Source organism: Trachurus japonicus, chromosome 15, assembly GCF_045865225.1.
Source record: "Trachurus japonicus isolate A0001 chromosome 15, Traja_1.0".
Lineage (NCBI taxonomy): Eukaryota > Metazoa > Chordata > Actinopteri > Carangiformes > Carangidae > Trachurus > Trachurus japonicus.
Window position 1 is genome coordinate 11,833,076 of NC_140921.1, and position 16,841 is coordinate 11,849,916.

The 16,841-nt window shown below is 40.0% G+C and overlaps 1 protein-coding gene across 1 annotated transcript in view; it reads right to left on the reverse strand.

Moving 5' to 3' along the window:
- arid5b (AT-rich interaction domain 5B) overlaps positions 1 to 5,307 on the reverse strand; it is a 78,139-nt gene extending 72,832 nt beyond the window's left edge. The window contains exons 1-2 of the mRNA XM_085799623.1: positions 5,276 to 5,307; positions 4,658 to 4,912 (exon numbers count right to left, since the gene is read on the reverse strand). Coding sequence (XP_085655749.1) covers positions 4,658 to 4,912; positions 5,276 to 5,296 — 276 coding nt within the window. The 5' untranslated portion in view covers positions 5,297 to 5,307. The remainder of the gene's footprint in view (positions 1 to 4,657; positions 4,913 to 5,275) is intronic.
- Positions 5,308 to 16,841: the final 11,534 nt, after the last annotated feature.

The window sequence follows — 16,841 nt, forward strand, 5'->3', positions numbered from 1 at the left end:
TGTACCTTTGTATTTTAGCACATACACACATACACACACCTACACATGCACATAAAGGAAGGAGGTAAATAAATGCATGACGGTTCAAAATGCTCCATCTACAGTTAAAGAGTGCAAAAATATCAGATTGAGTATTAAGCAAGAGCTGTGTCGTGTGTGGCTGCATTCTCCTCAAAGGTTATAATAACGATCCACTGTAGCTGGGGGCACTGGAGTCATGCATCAAGGCAAATGTTTGCCTGTTCAAGTGGTTAGTCAATGACAAAGTGGAAAAAACCCAGCTAAAGAGCAGCAAAAGTCTCCTGTGTGTTGACAAACTGGGCGCTGCTGTAACGTATCATTACTTAGGCAACGAAGACACAAAACAGTTTGGTGAAAAGAATCAGAAGATTGTGAAGGACAGGAATGACAACTTCCCAAACCAATGGGAAATGTTATTGCCGTGTTTTTTTTTTTTTTATAGCCTTTGAAGTCCGGGGTATTCCATTTTAAAGGTTTTAAATTACACTATCCTAAAAAGCTGGTAATAATTTACATGCTATTTCAGCAATGGTGAGGAATTCACTGGAGGGCAGTGTTCAGAGTTAATGACTTGTTCTGCGGCAGGAGGAGGCACACATGCGCGCACGCCACAAATGCACACTAACCCCCCCCACACACACACACACACACACACACACATCCATACACACACTCACATCACATAACACCACCTCTAAATTCCTGCCATTGTTGTATGAATGGGGAGATTTGGTATAATACACAGACTGGCCAAGACCAGAGAGCAGTACTGTATGGATATTCTTAAAAAGAAAAAAAAAAAGTGCCATATCACATTTACACTCCAGTCATTCAGCTGAATGACCTTATCCATCAAAATGCTGGTCGCATATCTAAGCCACTTACACTTAACACAACTAGCATCCCAGATGCCTGAATTACCCATTCAGGGTTTTTCCCTTAGGAAAAATCAAAGAAGCAGCAAATGAATACAATCTAATTTCCCTACAAGCTGGCTTTCCAAGCACTGAAACACATGCATGGACTACTGCCATGTACTGAAGAAATGGCTCTGGACGCATGCCAAAGTGTTTTCCACAGCAATCAATACTGGCCTAGTGCTGCAGTCCCCAGCCTGTCAGTGTGTGTGTGAATCTGTGTGTGTATATGTGTGTGTGTATGTGTGTGTGTGTGTGCGCCAAAGCCTTGTCAGCTAGAGGGACAGAATAGAGGAGAAGAGAGGTCAGATGAAATCAGAGGTGATGATAATAGCACATTAATATAACATGATCCAGAAATATTCTCCGAGGTTGTGAATTCCCATTAAGAGCTCCTTGCTGTATTTGCAGTAAAGTGGGATATATAGTATAAGATAAGCATAAGCAATTAACCGCCTGAAGCAGAAGAGTATACAATAAGTGGGTGTTGTGTGTGCGATGAGCTGTTATCTCCAACAGCTCTCTCTCCTGAAATCGGGGGGGGGGTCCAAAAACAGAAAGTATGACAGGCGGGGAGCAGCACCAGCAGGAGAGGCAGGCCATTTGGAGTGAGAAGAAATAATGTGTCACTCAGTGAGTTTTAAAAACACATGTGACTGTTTAGTCGGTGGCAGTTTGCAGGCAGACAAATAGAGCAGAGGCCCCAATAGAGGGTTTGTCATAATGGGTGAGCAACTCGACACAAAGCCTGTTTAAAGAGCAAGCAGAGCTCAACTGGTGAGGGTAAACACTGCTTGTCAGGCAGAGATACAATGAAAAATAGAGCTTCCTCCACATATGGACTTAATAATTAACTCAGTATAAATAGATTAATAAATTTTCGCCGGATCTGTTTATCACCTATTCAAGCAAACACAGGCAGCCCAGGCAGGCAAGCGAAGGTTTATTCAATGAATCACCATTTTTTTATTTCCAGCCAAAGCCGAGTGGATTTTTAAAGCTGGCTGCATTTAAAAGGAATTGACCTCCAACCCTGTGACAGAAGAAAAACAAGCACAGTAGGTCATGGGTTGGTTCCTCTTGTCACTGCACAGCGCAGCAAAACACGGCAAACACAGCGCAGGAGAAGCTGAGAGCAAACAAATACCTGAGAAATAACCAGGAAATTACATCACATCTCGTCACTGAGAACACAAGTGAATCAGTAATCCAATCCTGTCAAGCTAGTTCAATAAAAAACGCCTGTTCTGAAGTCTTGAAAAGGTTGCTCCTTTTGGTATTTGGGGGGGATATTGGCTTCAGGCTTGAGATAATAGCTATCTACATGATATGAGGCGTGATCACATAAGAGAAAGGCAGCGACGCAGCAGCGGCTGTTTATGTGCCAAATGTCACAAACTGTTTCTGCTTTATGTTGTGTGAAAATATTCAAAAGTAAATCTAACATGATCTAGGAATAAATGTCATGGGCCTCAGTGATACCAAAGCTGTGGCTTCAGCTCTTGCCGCTGTCTGTGCTTGTTTAGCACTTAAAAACCTTCTTTGAAAATAGCACACTTCCTGCGAGCTGTAAGTTATCACGTCCTTATCTGTATGAGTCAGAAGGGTAATTTGAACTCCTGATTTTCAGACGGTCAATTACAGATTTACAGTTCAGTGTAACTCCAGAGCCATTAATCTATATTTATGAGCCCTGAAGAAAACTGACTAATGTGTGGTTTATAAACTCCACTTCCCAGCGTGCCTAAAAATGAACTCTCCTCTAATGTTTACATTTTGAAAACAAACAATCTTTTCACACACACATCACTCAGCCGGAGAGTTTTAATATCACAGCTTTTTTGTGCGGCCGGTTTCCTTCCTGTTTGTTTTGTGGATTATGGGTTGCGTCTGTAAGCGCTCCTAGCTGACTCATGCAGTGCAGATTAGTGTTATGGGGCAAAGTCAGCGAGAATCTGAATGGGCTCAGTGAAGGTCATAAACTGACTTGAAGTTGTCAGGGCAATTTCCACTGTGTAATATACAGTAAGTAGGCTAGTCTGGTTTGCTGAGAGCAGGAGGTTTGACAGGCCTTTTAATTGAGATCAGCCTGCAGGCACCTAACATTGCACTTAAACGTATTATCTCCAAATTATATTATTTTATAGTCTGGGCCTGTTCTGTAATCAGAGTGTGCAACTTCAAAGCAGCAGCATCTGTCTCTGGTGTGCAGGATTGTGTGCTGTGATGCAAGTTGCTCCATAATTCATGCAGGAAAAATGACTTTTAATCCTCTTTCTGTTATCAAACACACAAACTGCAGCAGATGTATCATGCTGTGCTTCTCCTTATGTCTCAAATTCTTTGAGATTTTTTCTTTCTTTTTTTTTATTCCATTAAGATTATTTGCATTTGGCAGTGCAGTCCTCCCGGTAGATATACCCAATGGACTGGAATGTAAGCACTTTGCAATGCAAATAAGTCTTTGGGAAAGGGGCGGAGTTGACATGGCGTTGCGCAAGTGTGGCCTCAGAATCGGCGATGCATGCACTCAAAGTAATTACTAAATAATTGCAGCGTGTTAAAGGCTAAAGCGAGAGCGCTTCAAGAGATGATACCCGCTCATAGAAGAATTCTGCCGCAAATGGCCATAAATAGCCATCTTTCTCATGAAAGGGAAATGTGATAGCCACTCTATTACTCAAGAGGAAAGAATGTAAGTAAACCATCAGCGGAAGAGTCAAGTACAAACACGGCTTTGTCCTTCCCTATAAACAATATAACAGCAGCAGAGAATAATTTCCATCCAGCCGCGAGTGATCAAAAGCAGAGAGTAGTAATTAAAGTGCTGTTGTCGCTGGCTGAAGAATATCAGAGGGGGGAAACAAAACATCATTTGTTTTATAGCCGGTGAGAAAAACTCTCAATAATCAGAGTAATGCCATTCAGTGCACAACGATGTAACCGGATCACAAGCGCCACATATGGCCACAGTCAATCATAGCTATTGCTTTTTCTGTGCCAACAACGCCTTAATGTAACACAGAGCCCGTTTCACATTGTTGAGGATGGAAATGTCCACATGGAAAATTATGCAAAGCGTGGAGAGTAGTTAAAACGTGTCAGCGCTGGCTTTGCTCTGCCACGCTTTATTACTCGCTCTGCCTCTTTCAACATCAGGCGGCATTACAAAATATCTAATAACTATCGTAGCGACCGATCTGAGCCAGTTTGATCCCGTGCATTCATTATACGTTTCGCAATTTCCGCCCATATGTCAGCATTTGACACGCTTTTTTACCAAGAAATGAAATGACAAGAGCCTCGGCGCAGGATTCTTGCGGATTTTCCCCCTTTATAACACAATTAACCCCATAGAGCGCAGCGGCAGCCTTATTGAGCGCAGCTGGACAAGTGCACATTCAGCAGTTGACACCACAATAGACAAATAGGCTAAAGTAAAACTGGAGGAGAACAAAAATACCGCTGTAGGTCAAACCTTTAACTGCTCAGATACATCAACGTCAGTAGCGATGGGTGCGTTTACGGACGCCTGTGTCACCGCTATAGACTAATACAGCCATGCAATAGCTATCCACCGCAAACTCCTAATGCAGTAGGAATGATGCTGGTTCATAAAAAATGCTCGCGAACAAGAGGGGAAACACAGTCTTACAACAAAACACAGGGAAAACACCAAAATCAGACACAAGTATTCACCAGGCGATGAATAACCCTACCTCTCCATGAGTGACTGTCCGTCCCTGGGGAGTATCCTCGGGTAGAAAATAAAGTTTGGAGCTTGATAAAAGTTGCTTGCTTGTTCTTTCTTCCCAGAGCAGCTGAAGCTCCGCTATGCAAATAGGATCCTCCGGTTTACATCTGACGAAGAAAAAGTCTCCGAGAGACAGAATCCTCGGTTTGCCGTCCCGGTTAAATTTAAAGGCTTTATAGAATATATATGGTCCATGTAAACCGCAAGACGAGCCCACCCACTGTGGAGAAAAAAAACACACATACGGACAAATTAATGAATGGCTTATCGAGTCATTTGGTAAACAAATCCTAACTATAGGTGGACACAAACATTTCAAACATCCCTGTGCCAACTAAAAACGCACGGCTGGCTATATGGATAGCTATCACATCACAATATCTCAGCTTTTTTTCCTGCACACAATCACTATCATGGAACTATTTTTAGATGTTCAACATATACACAGATGTGGTCATACTAAAAAACAAAAAAAAATGTGTGTCAAAGTTTGGCGGATTGGGAACATGGGTACAGTTTACAGTCGGTGGCGATTAGCGCAATGCGAAAATGAAATAAATCGACGGTTGATAACAAACGTTACCTTCAGTGAGTTCGGCTCCATCTCGACGTTATGAATTGATTAAACTCAACACGCTCTCCAAACTTGCTGGCTTGAATGGATTGCCGAAGGTCCTGCAAGGGAGGTATCTCTGTAGAGTTTAAAACACCACGTACAGTCGACATAGGCTGATTAAAAAATATGTCTTTTGGATTAAATACCTCCCGATGGACTTAATCTAAGCCTGTGTATTAATTATATTGAGTGAATGTGTGATTATAATTTTCTATGGCTTAATATTGAACGTCACCAACCTTTTAGACACAATATTATCATATAACTATAACAATCTCAAATATTTTCAATCATAATTGAGTTGTAGTTGTATATAAAAAGAAAATGGTCATTTATGAACATTTTGGTTCCTTTAAAAACATATTTTATGCTAATATTCAACGTTTATAGGCTTTTCTGGGACTATGTATCTTCCAGGACTTCTGTAAAAGACGTTCAGTATGAAAGCACATTTCTCACAGTAATGACACTGAGGCTCTTGCTGTGGATGCCTTCAAGAAACAATGTTACATGAAAGTTAATAGGGTTATCAAATGATTCCTCAAAAGGCAATGTGGGACCCGTGAGGTGCCGGCTTCGCTGTGAGCGGAGCCGGGCAGCCTATATGCGATATGGCTCGGGCGCTCAGTTTGGCTTTAATGCTGAAAAATAATGGCCTTTATGTATGTTTTTTTTTTTTTTTTTTTTTTTTCGAGGCGAGCATGAAAAGACAAAAAATTGGCCGCGTTAGAAAGCGGGACGTCACGAGACAGAATTCACGAGGCGGTCCATTATCCGGACATAAATCACGTTAAAACGCAGCGCCGACCTTGTGAAGACAGCGGGATGTAGCCTATATTTGACACGGGTTATATTTGCACCAGCATCAAAGCCTCTTACATAATTATGTTGATAAATATTTATTATCATAAACACCAGAGGATTACAGCAGCCGAGGTATTAGGCTACTAGGAGACAAATATTAACCTATGAATTATTAAATGTCGCAGTGATATTTGCACCAAGTTACACAAACTTCAAGATTTCTATTTACATCTGTGCTCTCATTGTCCTTTCGCTCTCCGCCGGCTGTATGTGTCAGCTGTATTTTATCTGCTGCCTGGAGTTATTCACATAATTGAGAAGCACTACCCGTTCAGTCCACAGCGTTGTGCTGTTCCCCCACTGTCATCCAGCTCTTTGCCCTGCATTTTTATCCACTACTCAGATCACAGAGCATGCAACAGCGACATAGGCCTACTTCTGACACCAGCTATTTCAAGTACAGTATTACGCAATGCGCTTTTTTTTCCTCCACAGAAATGACGGGCAGAGGCATACAGGCAACATTGATTCACATCCAGTTTAGTGTTTTCCCGTGACATGTTTTCCCTCTTCTTGTTCTATTATTCTGCTGTTCCTAAAGATACACAGACAGGAACTGGTGCTGATGAATCAATGACACACAAAGGGTGATAGAAAATGATTTACACCTATTGTATCAATGGGATTCATGCAGATGATGACAAATACTTGAAAACCAGATATGAATACATTGATTTGCCATGAGAGCCTCTCTTCACTGCTCCATTCAGAACACAGTGTATTAATACTAAAATAGCTGAGGCAATGCTCTGTGACACTTAGATATTTTAAGTACCGGTTTAGAGCATCTGCTCGGAGTAAAAAGGTGGATTACACAGAGGCTCATTGTCTTACATGCGGCTGCAGCAGTGTTGGGGGCTTCCTGCAGTGAATCCAATATAAACCGCAGCTCTTAGTGTTATCTTTCCTGATTTCTCTCACAGCCATTTCACTGGCTGAATCAATGGGGTTGCATTGTTAATGGTAGCCACCATAATGAAGTCCTTGGTTAATCAATGGCACCACTCGAGCTCTTATCTGGCAATTGCAAGTGTTTGCTTGTCAACAGCCAGAGCCCAACAGCGACTGCAACATTGTGATGCAGATATTGATGTTGAATTGGTGTGAATGAAGCACCACACTGAGAAATCTTTATTGAAAGCAAATGAAAAAGTATGTATTAAAATTGAGAGGTTTTTTTTTTTGAGTGATAAGGCATGTCGAGTATAAAAATCTAAAATTACAATCTCACCTGTTTCTCCAAATCATTTTAAAGATAATATTTGATATTAGACATTAACGAGACATATTTACCTTGTTTACATTGTCAAATTAATGAATATGAATGAAAATAAGGGTCCTTCAGATTCTTTGCATCACTTTTAGACAAATAAGAAGGTTGAGAAATGTTCTCTAAGCCATATTGAACAGCTCTACATCAATTTCTGGCGCACTGGGAAGAATTAAACGTGTTACACCATCTCCATGCCCAAGTGTGGCAGCTTAAATCCCCTTTAGTAAATCTGAAAGTAACCCCCTCTGAGTCCAGCCTGCATGTGGGCTGTGAATCTTACAGGTTTTTCCACTTCAGGCTCAGTTTACATTCTTTAGCAGTTTTTTTTTCTTCTTCCACTTTTGCAAACACAGCTCACAAGTTTGTTTTTTGTTGTTTTCTTTTTTTACTCAGCGGCTGAGTGAAATAAAACCATTCATCATATGAATATTCTCTGTTTCATTTTCCAAAAAAAAAAGTTGTGACACAAACCTGCTCTCGCTGCGGCTAATATGTGTTGACTGTCTGCGTGAGTGAGCAAAGACGCCTGAAAACTCTCCACAAAGGGTAGGCACTGAAAGGGCCTTGTTATGGGAAATAAAAGAAGAACTGGAGGGTACTTGCTTATTTGTTGCCTATAGCAGAAACACACAATGGCTGGATAAGTGGTAAAGCGTTAGTTTCTCTCAGCACAGGTGTTCCACATTCCACATAATGAGGCAGCCTCAGCAGGGAGCCGCAAATGTGGTTGGAAAGCCACCTCAAAATGGAGAGCTGGGGTTACAGTTTCAACCACAGCAAAGCAATACAAAAGCCATTAAAAAAGCATATTCCTGCATAATTGTGACCATATGTTGACATGACTGGACGATGAATATGAAATATAGTTGGAATAAGCCTTGAAATACAATTTAACTATTGAACTGCTGCAGAACGAGCTACAGGTTAGGAAATCAGTTAATAGACGGCTGCAAAAATAAACTTGAACCAACACTCTTAGGGTCCTACCTCACACTTTGAGTTCCTTTATTACGCTACGACAAGAAATGAAACTGTTCATTGTTGAAGACATTTGAAAACGTCAGCATGAGCTGCAACATTTCTGCCCGTTTTTCACAACCTGACAGCTTATCAATTAATTGAGAAAATAATTGCTCGACATAATAATACATAATTCATTGCAGCTGTCGTATAATTAGAAGTCACTTTCAACAATCTGCACTGATTATTCCCCATTAAAGGCTCCACGTGTAACTTTCAGAAAAACCTTGTTATTAATCACCCTGGTGGCCGCTCAGTGAACTGCAGGCTGCATCCTGCTTGCACTCATGCTCACACCCTGTAGGTATACTGTAGACATGACCAAGCAATATCACTGACATGAGACTGGTGTGGCGTAATGTTGTAAGTTCAGTTACAATCCATTCACACATTGAGCAATGAATGTAAAAGATATCAAATATTTTACAACATAAATATGAAGTTATCTCTACATGAAATAAGTGGTTACGTAGAAATAATAACATATAATTGAATACACAACTGTATGCTAATAACTGTTTTTTATTGTCAATATATCTATTGTTCATTTTACAGGATATCAATTAACCAATATCCAATATAGCCTTTGGTGACCTGTCTTGTTTTGATCAACCAACAGTCCAAAACTCAAAGATCGTTAATATTTAGTATTTTAGCTTTAAAATGACCTAATTAGCATAGTTACTTATTTATTTGCCAAAAGAAAGATTTCACTGCGATTGGTCAGTTTACGGTCAAAGTTAAGTAGTTAATATCCACAATAGTTAGACAGATATAGCCAGTTCGATGGTTGAGAAGCAAAGCTGATGGGCTAAAGAAAGAAAGAAAGAAAGAGGTCACGCTGCCACCAGCATGTGATGACAAATGCATGTTAATGGTCTGTGTTTGCTGGACGTGCAAACATGGCGATGGATGGGTAAGATAATATATTGCACAATATCAAGAGAAGAGGTGGTGATAAGTGTCAGGGTTCACTGCTTATAGTGGAATCTGTTATTGGAGGTGCAAATTAGGCTTTGTTGAACACTCATTAGCAGCAGCAGCAGCAGCAGCAGCAGCACTCTGGATTCACCTAATTATTACTGTACATGTTTTTCATTACAAAGACACAAACATTTCAAAGAAAAGAATATTAAATAACTATTCAAAGTAATAACTTGGATACATTATTATTATATAACTTTATAGTTGCCAACGCAAATGTAAAAATATACTATTATTATAGACATTGTCACATATGGACATTTGCACTGACTTGTCATCCGATGTTCGTGTTTACTTTTATTACACTTATATTGCTATGTTTTTTAGTTTAATAAACTTATGTAATGATAACATATCAAGTTCAACAGTGCAGGAAGAATTAATCAGGTCAATACATCAGACCACATCAGGTATTTTTCATGTAAAGTAATTAGAGACTATAATGAAAATTAAAATATGAATGTATTATTTCAATGATATCGAATATCTACAAATTAAAGTGCTTGAATTAATGTACTTTACTTATAATGTGAAATGTGTAAAATGTGCTCTACCAAAGAAGAGAATATCATTAGAGGGTAAAAACTCCTAAAGCGTTCACATTTACTAAATTAATCATCTAATAAATTGGTGGAAAGATCCCTGGAGGGGGAGTCAGACTTATTGAGCAGCACTGGGCAGTGAAGGGATATAGGTGGTGCATATATTGGAAAAGCATTACATCACTTTTTACATTACATACAGTGAAAGCCCTCAAGGTGACGCGAGGATCCACATTTCTAATCAAAGTGTCAGGTCATCCTGAAAATCTACACAAGACTCGAGCAAGAAAAGCTTCAGAGAAATGAAGGCAACGCACTCCACGTCCTACTCATTCCACACAGGCAATCGCATTACCCCGGTGGATATCCATCTATCATCAATGGAAAGCCCCGGGACATTAAAAATCCATCAAGTGAATTTGTCCACGGGAACACGTTTCAATAGTAACTTTACACCTGCGTCTTTGTGCTGCTGTAATCACATGACAATGCCGCTCGTCTGCAGCATGACTTTAGGAAAGGTAACAGGAGATCAGAGTGATGTCGCTGGGCTAATTTTAGCCTCTTAGACTCATTATAACGCGGTGTTACATTTCCCTCTATTCAATCACATACGAGTCCACCTACAGTGGACGGCACAGGCACGAGAAATCCAATTAGTTTATGGAAAGGATCGCTTTTAATCAGGACTTAAGTTCAACATGTTCATCTGGAGGCTATTTGAGATGATTTCTGTGTGTATTAGCAGGTGTCAGCCAGTGTACTGTAGGCTGAATATTAACTGACTTCGCTCATAAATATCTGTGATGCAGTGATATCTTCAGAACATCAAAGGAGCTACCGCATGCAGTGAACTGTGTGGATTATTACTCTTCACAGCAGAATAGACTGCCTCTTGAAAAAAAAAAGAAAACATTTCTATCTTTTGCTTCTTATCTAATATCACGCTCGTTTATCTGAGCTACAATACCTCATCATGTTTTATGCATAATTTACGGTTCCTGTAATCCACTTTTTCAATTACAATATTCAACATCGAGGTCGCTCATTTCAAACAAACCATCCATTGTATCCATTCATGACTCTGCCTATTGATCATGCTTAATATATTATATTTCTATGTATGTTGGGCCTAGTAATTCATGAGGCAAACACTGGTTGGCCCAGCCTGTATGACTGCCATGACAATGAACTAATTGCCTGCAAAACACAATTTCACATTCATGGGCCACTATTACAGCTGAATTGTTTGATAATGTCAAGTGAGTCATTTTATTAAGCGCCACACAAATGTAATCATGCGGCAGGGCAACGTGAACTCGAGTGTATATAAGTGTTAACATCACTATGGGTTTTGGGTTATTACTACCGCAGCAAATGTAAATTTGCCTCATTGATGGAAAGTGCTCAGCTGAATCAGAAATGTGCAAACCACAAACAAAATAGGCTGCTTCATTCCATCTGCATCAGGACGCACACACACACATACACACATGTGCATAGTTGCATTTTATATCTCCCCATCTGAAACCGGGATTAGAACCATGAATAATGTATTTATGTAAATGTCTGATGGGTATAACTATAAAAGATGAGAGTGATTGAAAAGGCATTTTGTTAGATTGAGTTACAGCTGCCTGCGAGTTATGGATGTTTTCAGTACAGAGAGTTGAGGCAAGCACCACTAAAACTAAAAAGAAATGAAAGAAGTCGCAGTGTCACCTCCACATCTGAGGAAAACATTAATACAGAACCCGATCTCAGCATTTATGATTTGGTCGGCGAGTCTGAAACATCAGTCACTTTATTGCACCCAGTGGTCAAACTATCATTGACTATGAAGTCACTGAGGACAGTGACCTCAGCGTTTACCATCTGTGTAATGCATCACCACCACTGCCTTTTCTGTCAAACACTGGATTGTTATAAAACGGGCATAAATGTCAGCAGACATCTATAATCAGATTATTCACTGGTGCGTGTCAACCTCCCATCTGGGCTGAGAGCACTGCATGTATTATGTATATGTCAAATAACTGTGTATAGTCAATTACAATGCAGCCATTTAAACAGGCAATTTTCAAGATCTGTCATAAGATATTCTATTTGAATAAACGCTTCAGTTGTCATCTCTGCAATGCTGTTGTAATCTGTGTAATCCCTTTGATATATCTGCAAATCAGGACAAAGCAACCAGCCTATTTAAGTACGGAGACAAAAGATAAATTATGAAATATTACTGACAACTGCTGAATTGTTCCATTACAGCAGTGCAGGGAGACAAAATACAGTATTTTATTCAGAGCCCAGAGCCTGTGCACACATATTAAAGAAAAAAAAAAACTCGCAGCATTAATAATTTATCTCATTTTATAAGGCAATTTAGCAGTCACTTGAAGTTGCTATGGTGACAGGGGGGTATTTTGAGACAACTAATGACCTATGCAAAACCCACTCACTGTAAACTTCACTCAAGCTAAATGAGATTGCTGTCTGTGCTGTGTGTGATACATGGCTGAGAACTTAATCCCCACGCTATGCTTGGCCTTTTTCTGCACAGGACAAATTAAGGTTGTTAATATCAATGTAAAACATCTGTGGGCTGTTTACTGTACAGGGAATATGAGCCGAGCAGCAAGTAGCAACCCAGCGCCGTGCTGCATAATAGTCTTTTGTTTTGATTGCTAATGCAGAATTCATAACAGTTGTCAGGATAAGGTCAGAAGAAAAATCCAGCGAGTGAAAGGAAAATGAATACTCATGATATGTTTTGAATGTAACTCAATATGTTTCACACTAAATCCCCTTCAATATCGCTTTATTTTTCGGCTTACGTCAAAGATTCCACACTGGGAAAGCTTTGAAGACTCGCTCTGTTCTGAGGCGAATCATATTTGTCCAATAACTGCTTGGCCTGTTGCAGCTGTCGGGGCTGAGACAGAATGAGTCATGTGTTACCCATTTAAGTCCAATTTCTCCCATGCAAATGCCTGACATGTGTGACTCTGCAGGGCCCTGAGTCAAAACAGTATTTTTGAAATGAGGGGAGAGAATCAAGGGCAGAGCTGTGTGACCATTTAGCCACCTGCTTCCCCCCATGACCTACGCTGCTTAAAGAAAGTTTATATTTGGGGGGGAAACAATCCACTCATGTTGTTCCTGACAAGGCTTTAAAGCAGGCGCAGCTGCCATGAAATTAAATGAATAAACAACAGGGGAGTAGATTCAGTGGTTTCTCCTTAAAAGGAGCTCTCTTTTGGAAAATATGAGTTATATCCACTGAACTGTGGTAACTGTGCAATGTCAAAACAACATTTTTTCTCATCCCTAAAAATAAATTGACACACTCATTGAGCAATAGCTTCTAATTTAAATAGCACCTCATCAGTCTCGCCCCCTCCTCTTTACGTAACGTGCTGTGCTTTTTGTCCATTGGCAGAAATGTCAGGTTGACTAATAAATGTGTGACTTTCAGGGCTGTTTTTGTTCTGCCCCCTCCTGGAAGCCGTGGTGTTGAGTGCCACCTGTTGGGTTACAACAGTAATAACATGGAGTCTGGTGACAGCTGTATTACACAGGATTACAAGGATAATTTACAGTGTAATATAATAGCTACGTTATTAATTAGCCAGTAGAGGCGTAGCTGTTGGTCGCAAACTGCTGATAAAAGCTGGACTTCTCTCAGCTCTTACAAAAAAATAAATTTCCAGGGGTGGGTTGCAGAATAAGCTACAACCCGAAATGTCTCCAATATCATTAATATTTTGCTGATTGTGCTGTTAGTATTGATTTAAATGCTTGAAAAGTCAGTGTTTCGACTTGAATTCCCCCTCATCAGGATGAAAAAAAACTTTAAACACCTGCTCAGGCATGCAACAATTAAACTGTCTACTGAGGCAAATGAAAATCTGAGGGTTAGCAGATTTGTAAGGCGTGATGACTCAACACATCTATTTTACTACAGGGGAAACTCAAGGCTAAATACGGCTTTATTATACCAAGGAATTATGTATTCTGCCATGACAACACTTCAAAAACACAGTGTTTTGTGGACCTGAAACACTTGTAACACTTGTGAGTGACTGAATTAAAATGTGTATACAACATATAAAGCATATATATGGGGGTAAGGTTTGTATACACTCGCCATGGCCACTTTTACCCATTAGAAGCTGCATTTCACTTGTGATTGTGATAATTTTAATTAAATACAATGTTCTGTTGAATTAAGTACCATTTATCAAAACAGTTGAGTTGTTAACACAAGATCTCGACACAGGTCTCCTCTACAAGTCAATACCACAACACCAGCTAATTAAGAGACCCGCTAAGGTAGTGGAGCAAATCCCATAACAAATTTACAATTAAACAGAATTACCAATTAGGGTTTTTGGGGAAGCTGAGGAGGTAGGGCGCCAACAGTATGTGACAGTCGTCTTTGACTTGACTCTATCCACAGCTAGACAAGGCAGTTGTTGTCACTGTGATAACAAAACTGCGGCTGCACAAAGGACAAACCTTCTGAAAGACTATCAATCAATCAAAATTGTGTATTTGCTTGAAAGAATGTCAGTGCATAAATGTGATGAAAATAAAATAAACAACAACACACACCTCCATTAGGATATTACCTGAGGTTGTTTTCTTTAAGTGTTAACAACAATAACCTCAGACACCAGCCTGATGAAGGCAGGGGAGCTGAACATGTTTAGATGGATTTATGTTTATGCTCACACTGCAGCTCACAGGTAGAAACTGAGTGAAGGCAAACAACCAGGTTTAGACAAGTGCAGTCAAGCCTCTGTGATCATCTATCTCGGTATGTAAACAATAAGTTTCACTGAGACCGTAAGTCTGCCCCATGAGTTGCTTCCTCATTTCACTTTTATTTCTAATCATTCTTTATCGTTTCTAAGTGATTATAACCAGTATTATTCCAAACCCTGATCTCACAGTTGATCCATATCAGTGCTCCACTGTGGTCCATTTTACTCTATTCTACATAGCACAGATGATTTTTTTGTGCTGATGCAGCAAACAGTGCAGCTCTGTAGCTTTGTATCAGTGCTGACTGAAGCAGTAGCATAGAGGGAATCACTGTTCTGTGATCAGTGACCGGAGCCCCCTTGGCCATCCCTGTCATTATCATCTGCACACAGCCAAGTAGCTGGGTCCATGAACAGCACCCTCACACAGAATCAGTGGGTATTAACACTGGGCTGAGCCTGGGGTATGATGTTGGATGGCCTTTCTGTCTCAGTCAACAGAGCAGGGATTGTTTCTGTCTATGACTGACTGACTGATCCTCTCCCACTCCTTGACAGAGTGAGATGTTGTAGTGTAGTGAAAGAGGGAACACTCGCTACTAAAATTGGGTTGATTTTTAAGTGCAGCTTTTTTCTTTTTCTTTTTTTTTTGTCTATTCTAGACTTCAATAGCTTGGAAACCAGGAAACTGGATAAACAGCAGGGACATGCTACACAAAAACACAGCAGTGGTTTCTTAAACTAAAATTACCGCCTGGTGGTTTTATCCCTGCACCAACCATGGGCAAGTTGCAGTTTACATTTATGTCTGTCATGTAAAGTCTTTGGAAGAATTCAACCAAAGCTATTATGTGATTTTATGATAATCCATGCATGGATTCTTGAATGCCAGTGACCCTTGACCTTAGACCACAAAATTCATAAATCAATTCGTCTTTGAGTCCAAGTGCGAATGCCATATGAAATAAATTCCTTCCAGGCATTCTTGATATCTTTTACTCAACAATAATGGGAAGGATATGAAGTCACAGTCGTCTTGACCTTTGACTATTTAATTCTAAATCAATCGTTCGAGTGAATGATTGTGTCATATTTGAATAAAGCCCCCGGGGATGTTCCTGAAATATCTTGTTTGAGAAAGTGACTGACGAGCTAAAAACATAATGTTTCCGGCCACGGCTGACAACAGCATAAACTCAACCCACAATGTTTGTTTGATGCAGTGTGTGTGTGTGTGTGTGTGACATAGAGCTCTCTTCCTGCTGTGTCCTGCTGGACACTCTCTACCCTACTTTAATTCGGTGCCTGAACGTCTCACGTGATCCAAACCCAGGGATGATGAAAGACAATTTGGAACAAAGACAGGAAAAGTTTGTCTCCTTTCCGAGGTCACAGGCCTTTCTACTGTTTGCTTGCTCCTGCACTGCCTGGCTGGACTGATTTGAATATAAATCAACTCAGTGTGCAGCCAAGTAGGGCAAAATGACGTGTGTGCATGCGCGTGTGTGTTTAGACTTAGGAAGCCAGGGTGGACTTCGTCTGATGTGTTATTCCCTGCATAGTGAGATAATAAGATATGTGATTAGACTACATGATCATGGTGTTATATTGGACCAAATCCCAATGGCCAATGCCAAATGCAGGAAAGGATTAACTGATTAAAACAACAATATGTGTTTCCTGTAACTAGTTTGGTATGTTGGGTTTTTTTTTCTATTTTTGTATGAGTTCAATCCGTTGTGAAATGTGAAGTTTCTAGTATATAAATGCAACTTTGGCACTTGTGCAACATAACCAACTACATCTACTAAAGTAGCCTGTAAAGTACTGGTTTGGGGGACATATAATATACTAACTTAAACACCACATGTCAGACTGAAACAAACATTTTTACTCTATACTACCTTTATTACCTCTAGCAGCTATATTCCTTTCAGATTAAACCTTATAAAACCTACACAGATCATACAAATATAAGTAATATAACTGAAATGTTAATGTGCAGACTATCAGTCCTCTACATCACTTTAAGGTTCTAAATTTGTCTTTCCTGGAATTAAACTGCAGCGGAAGTGCTCTTGATA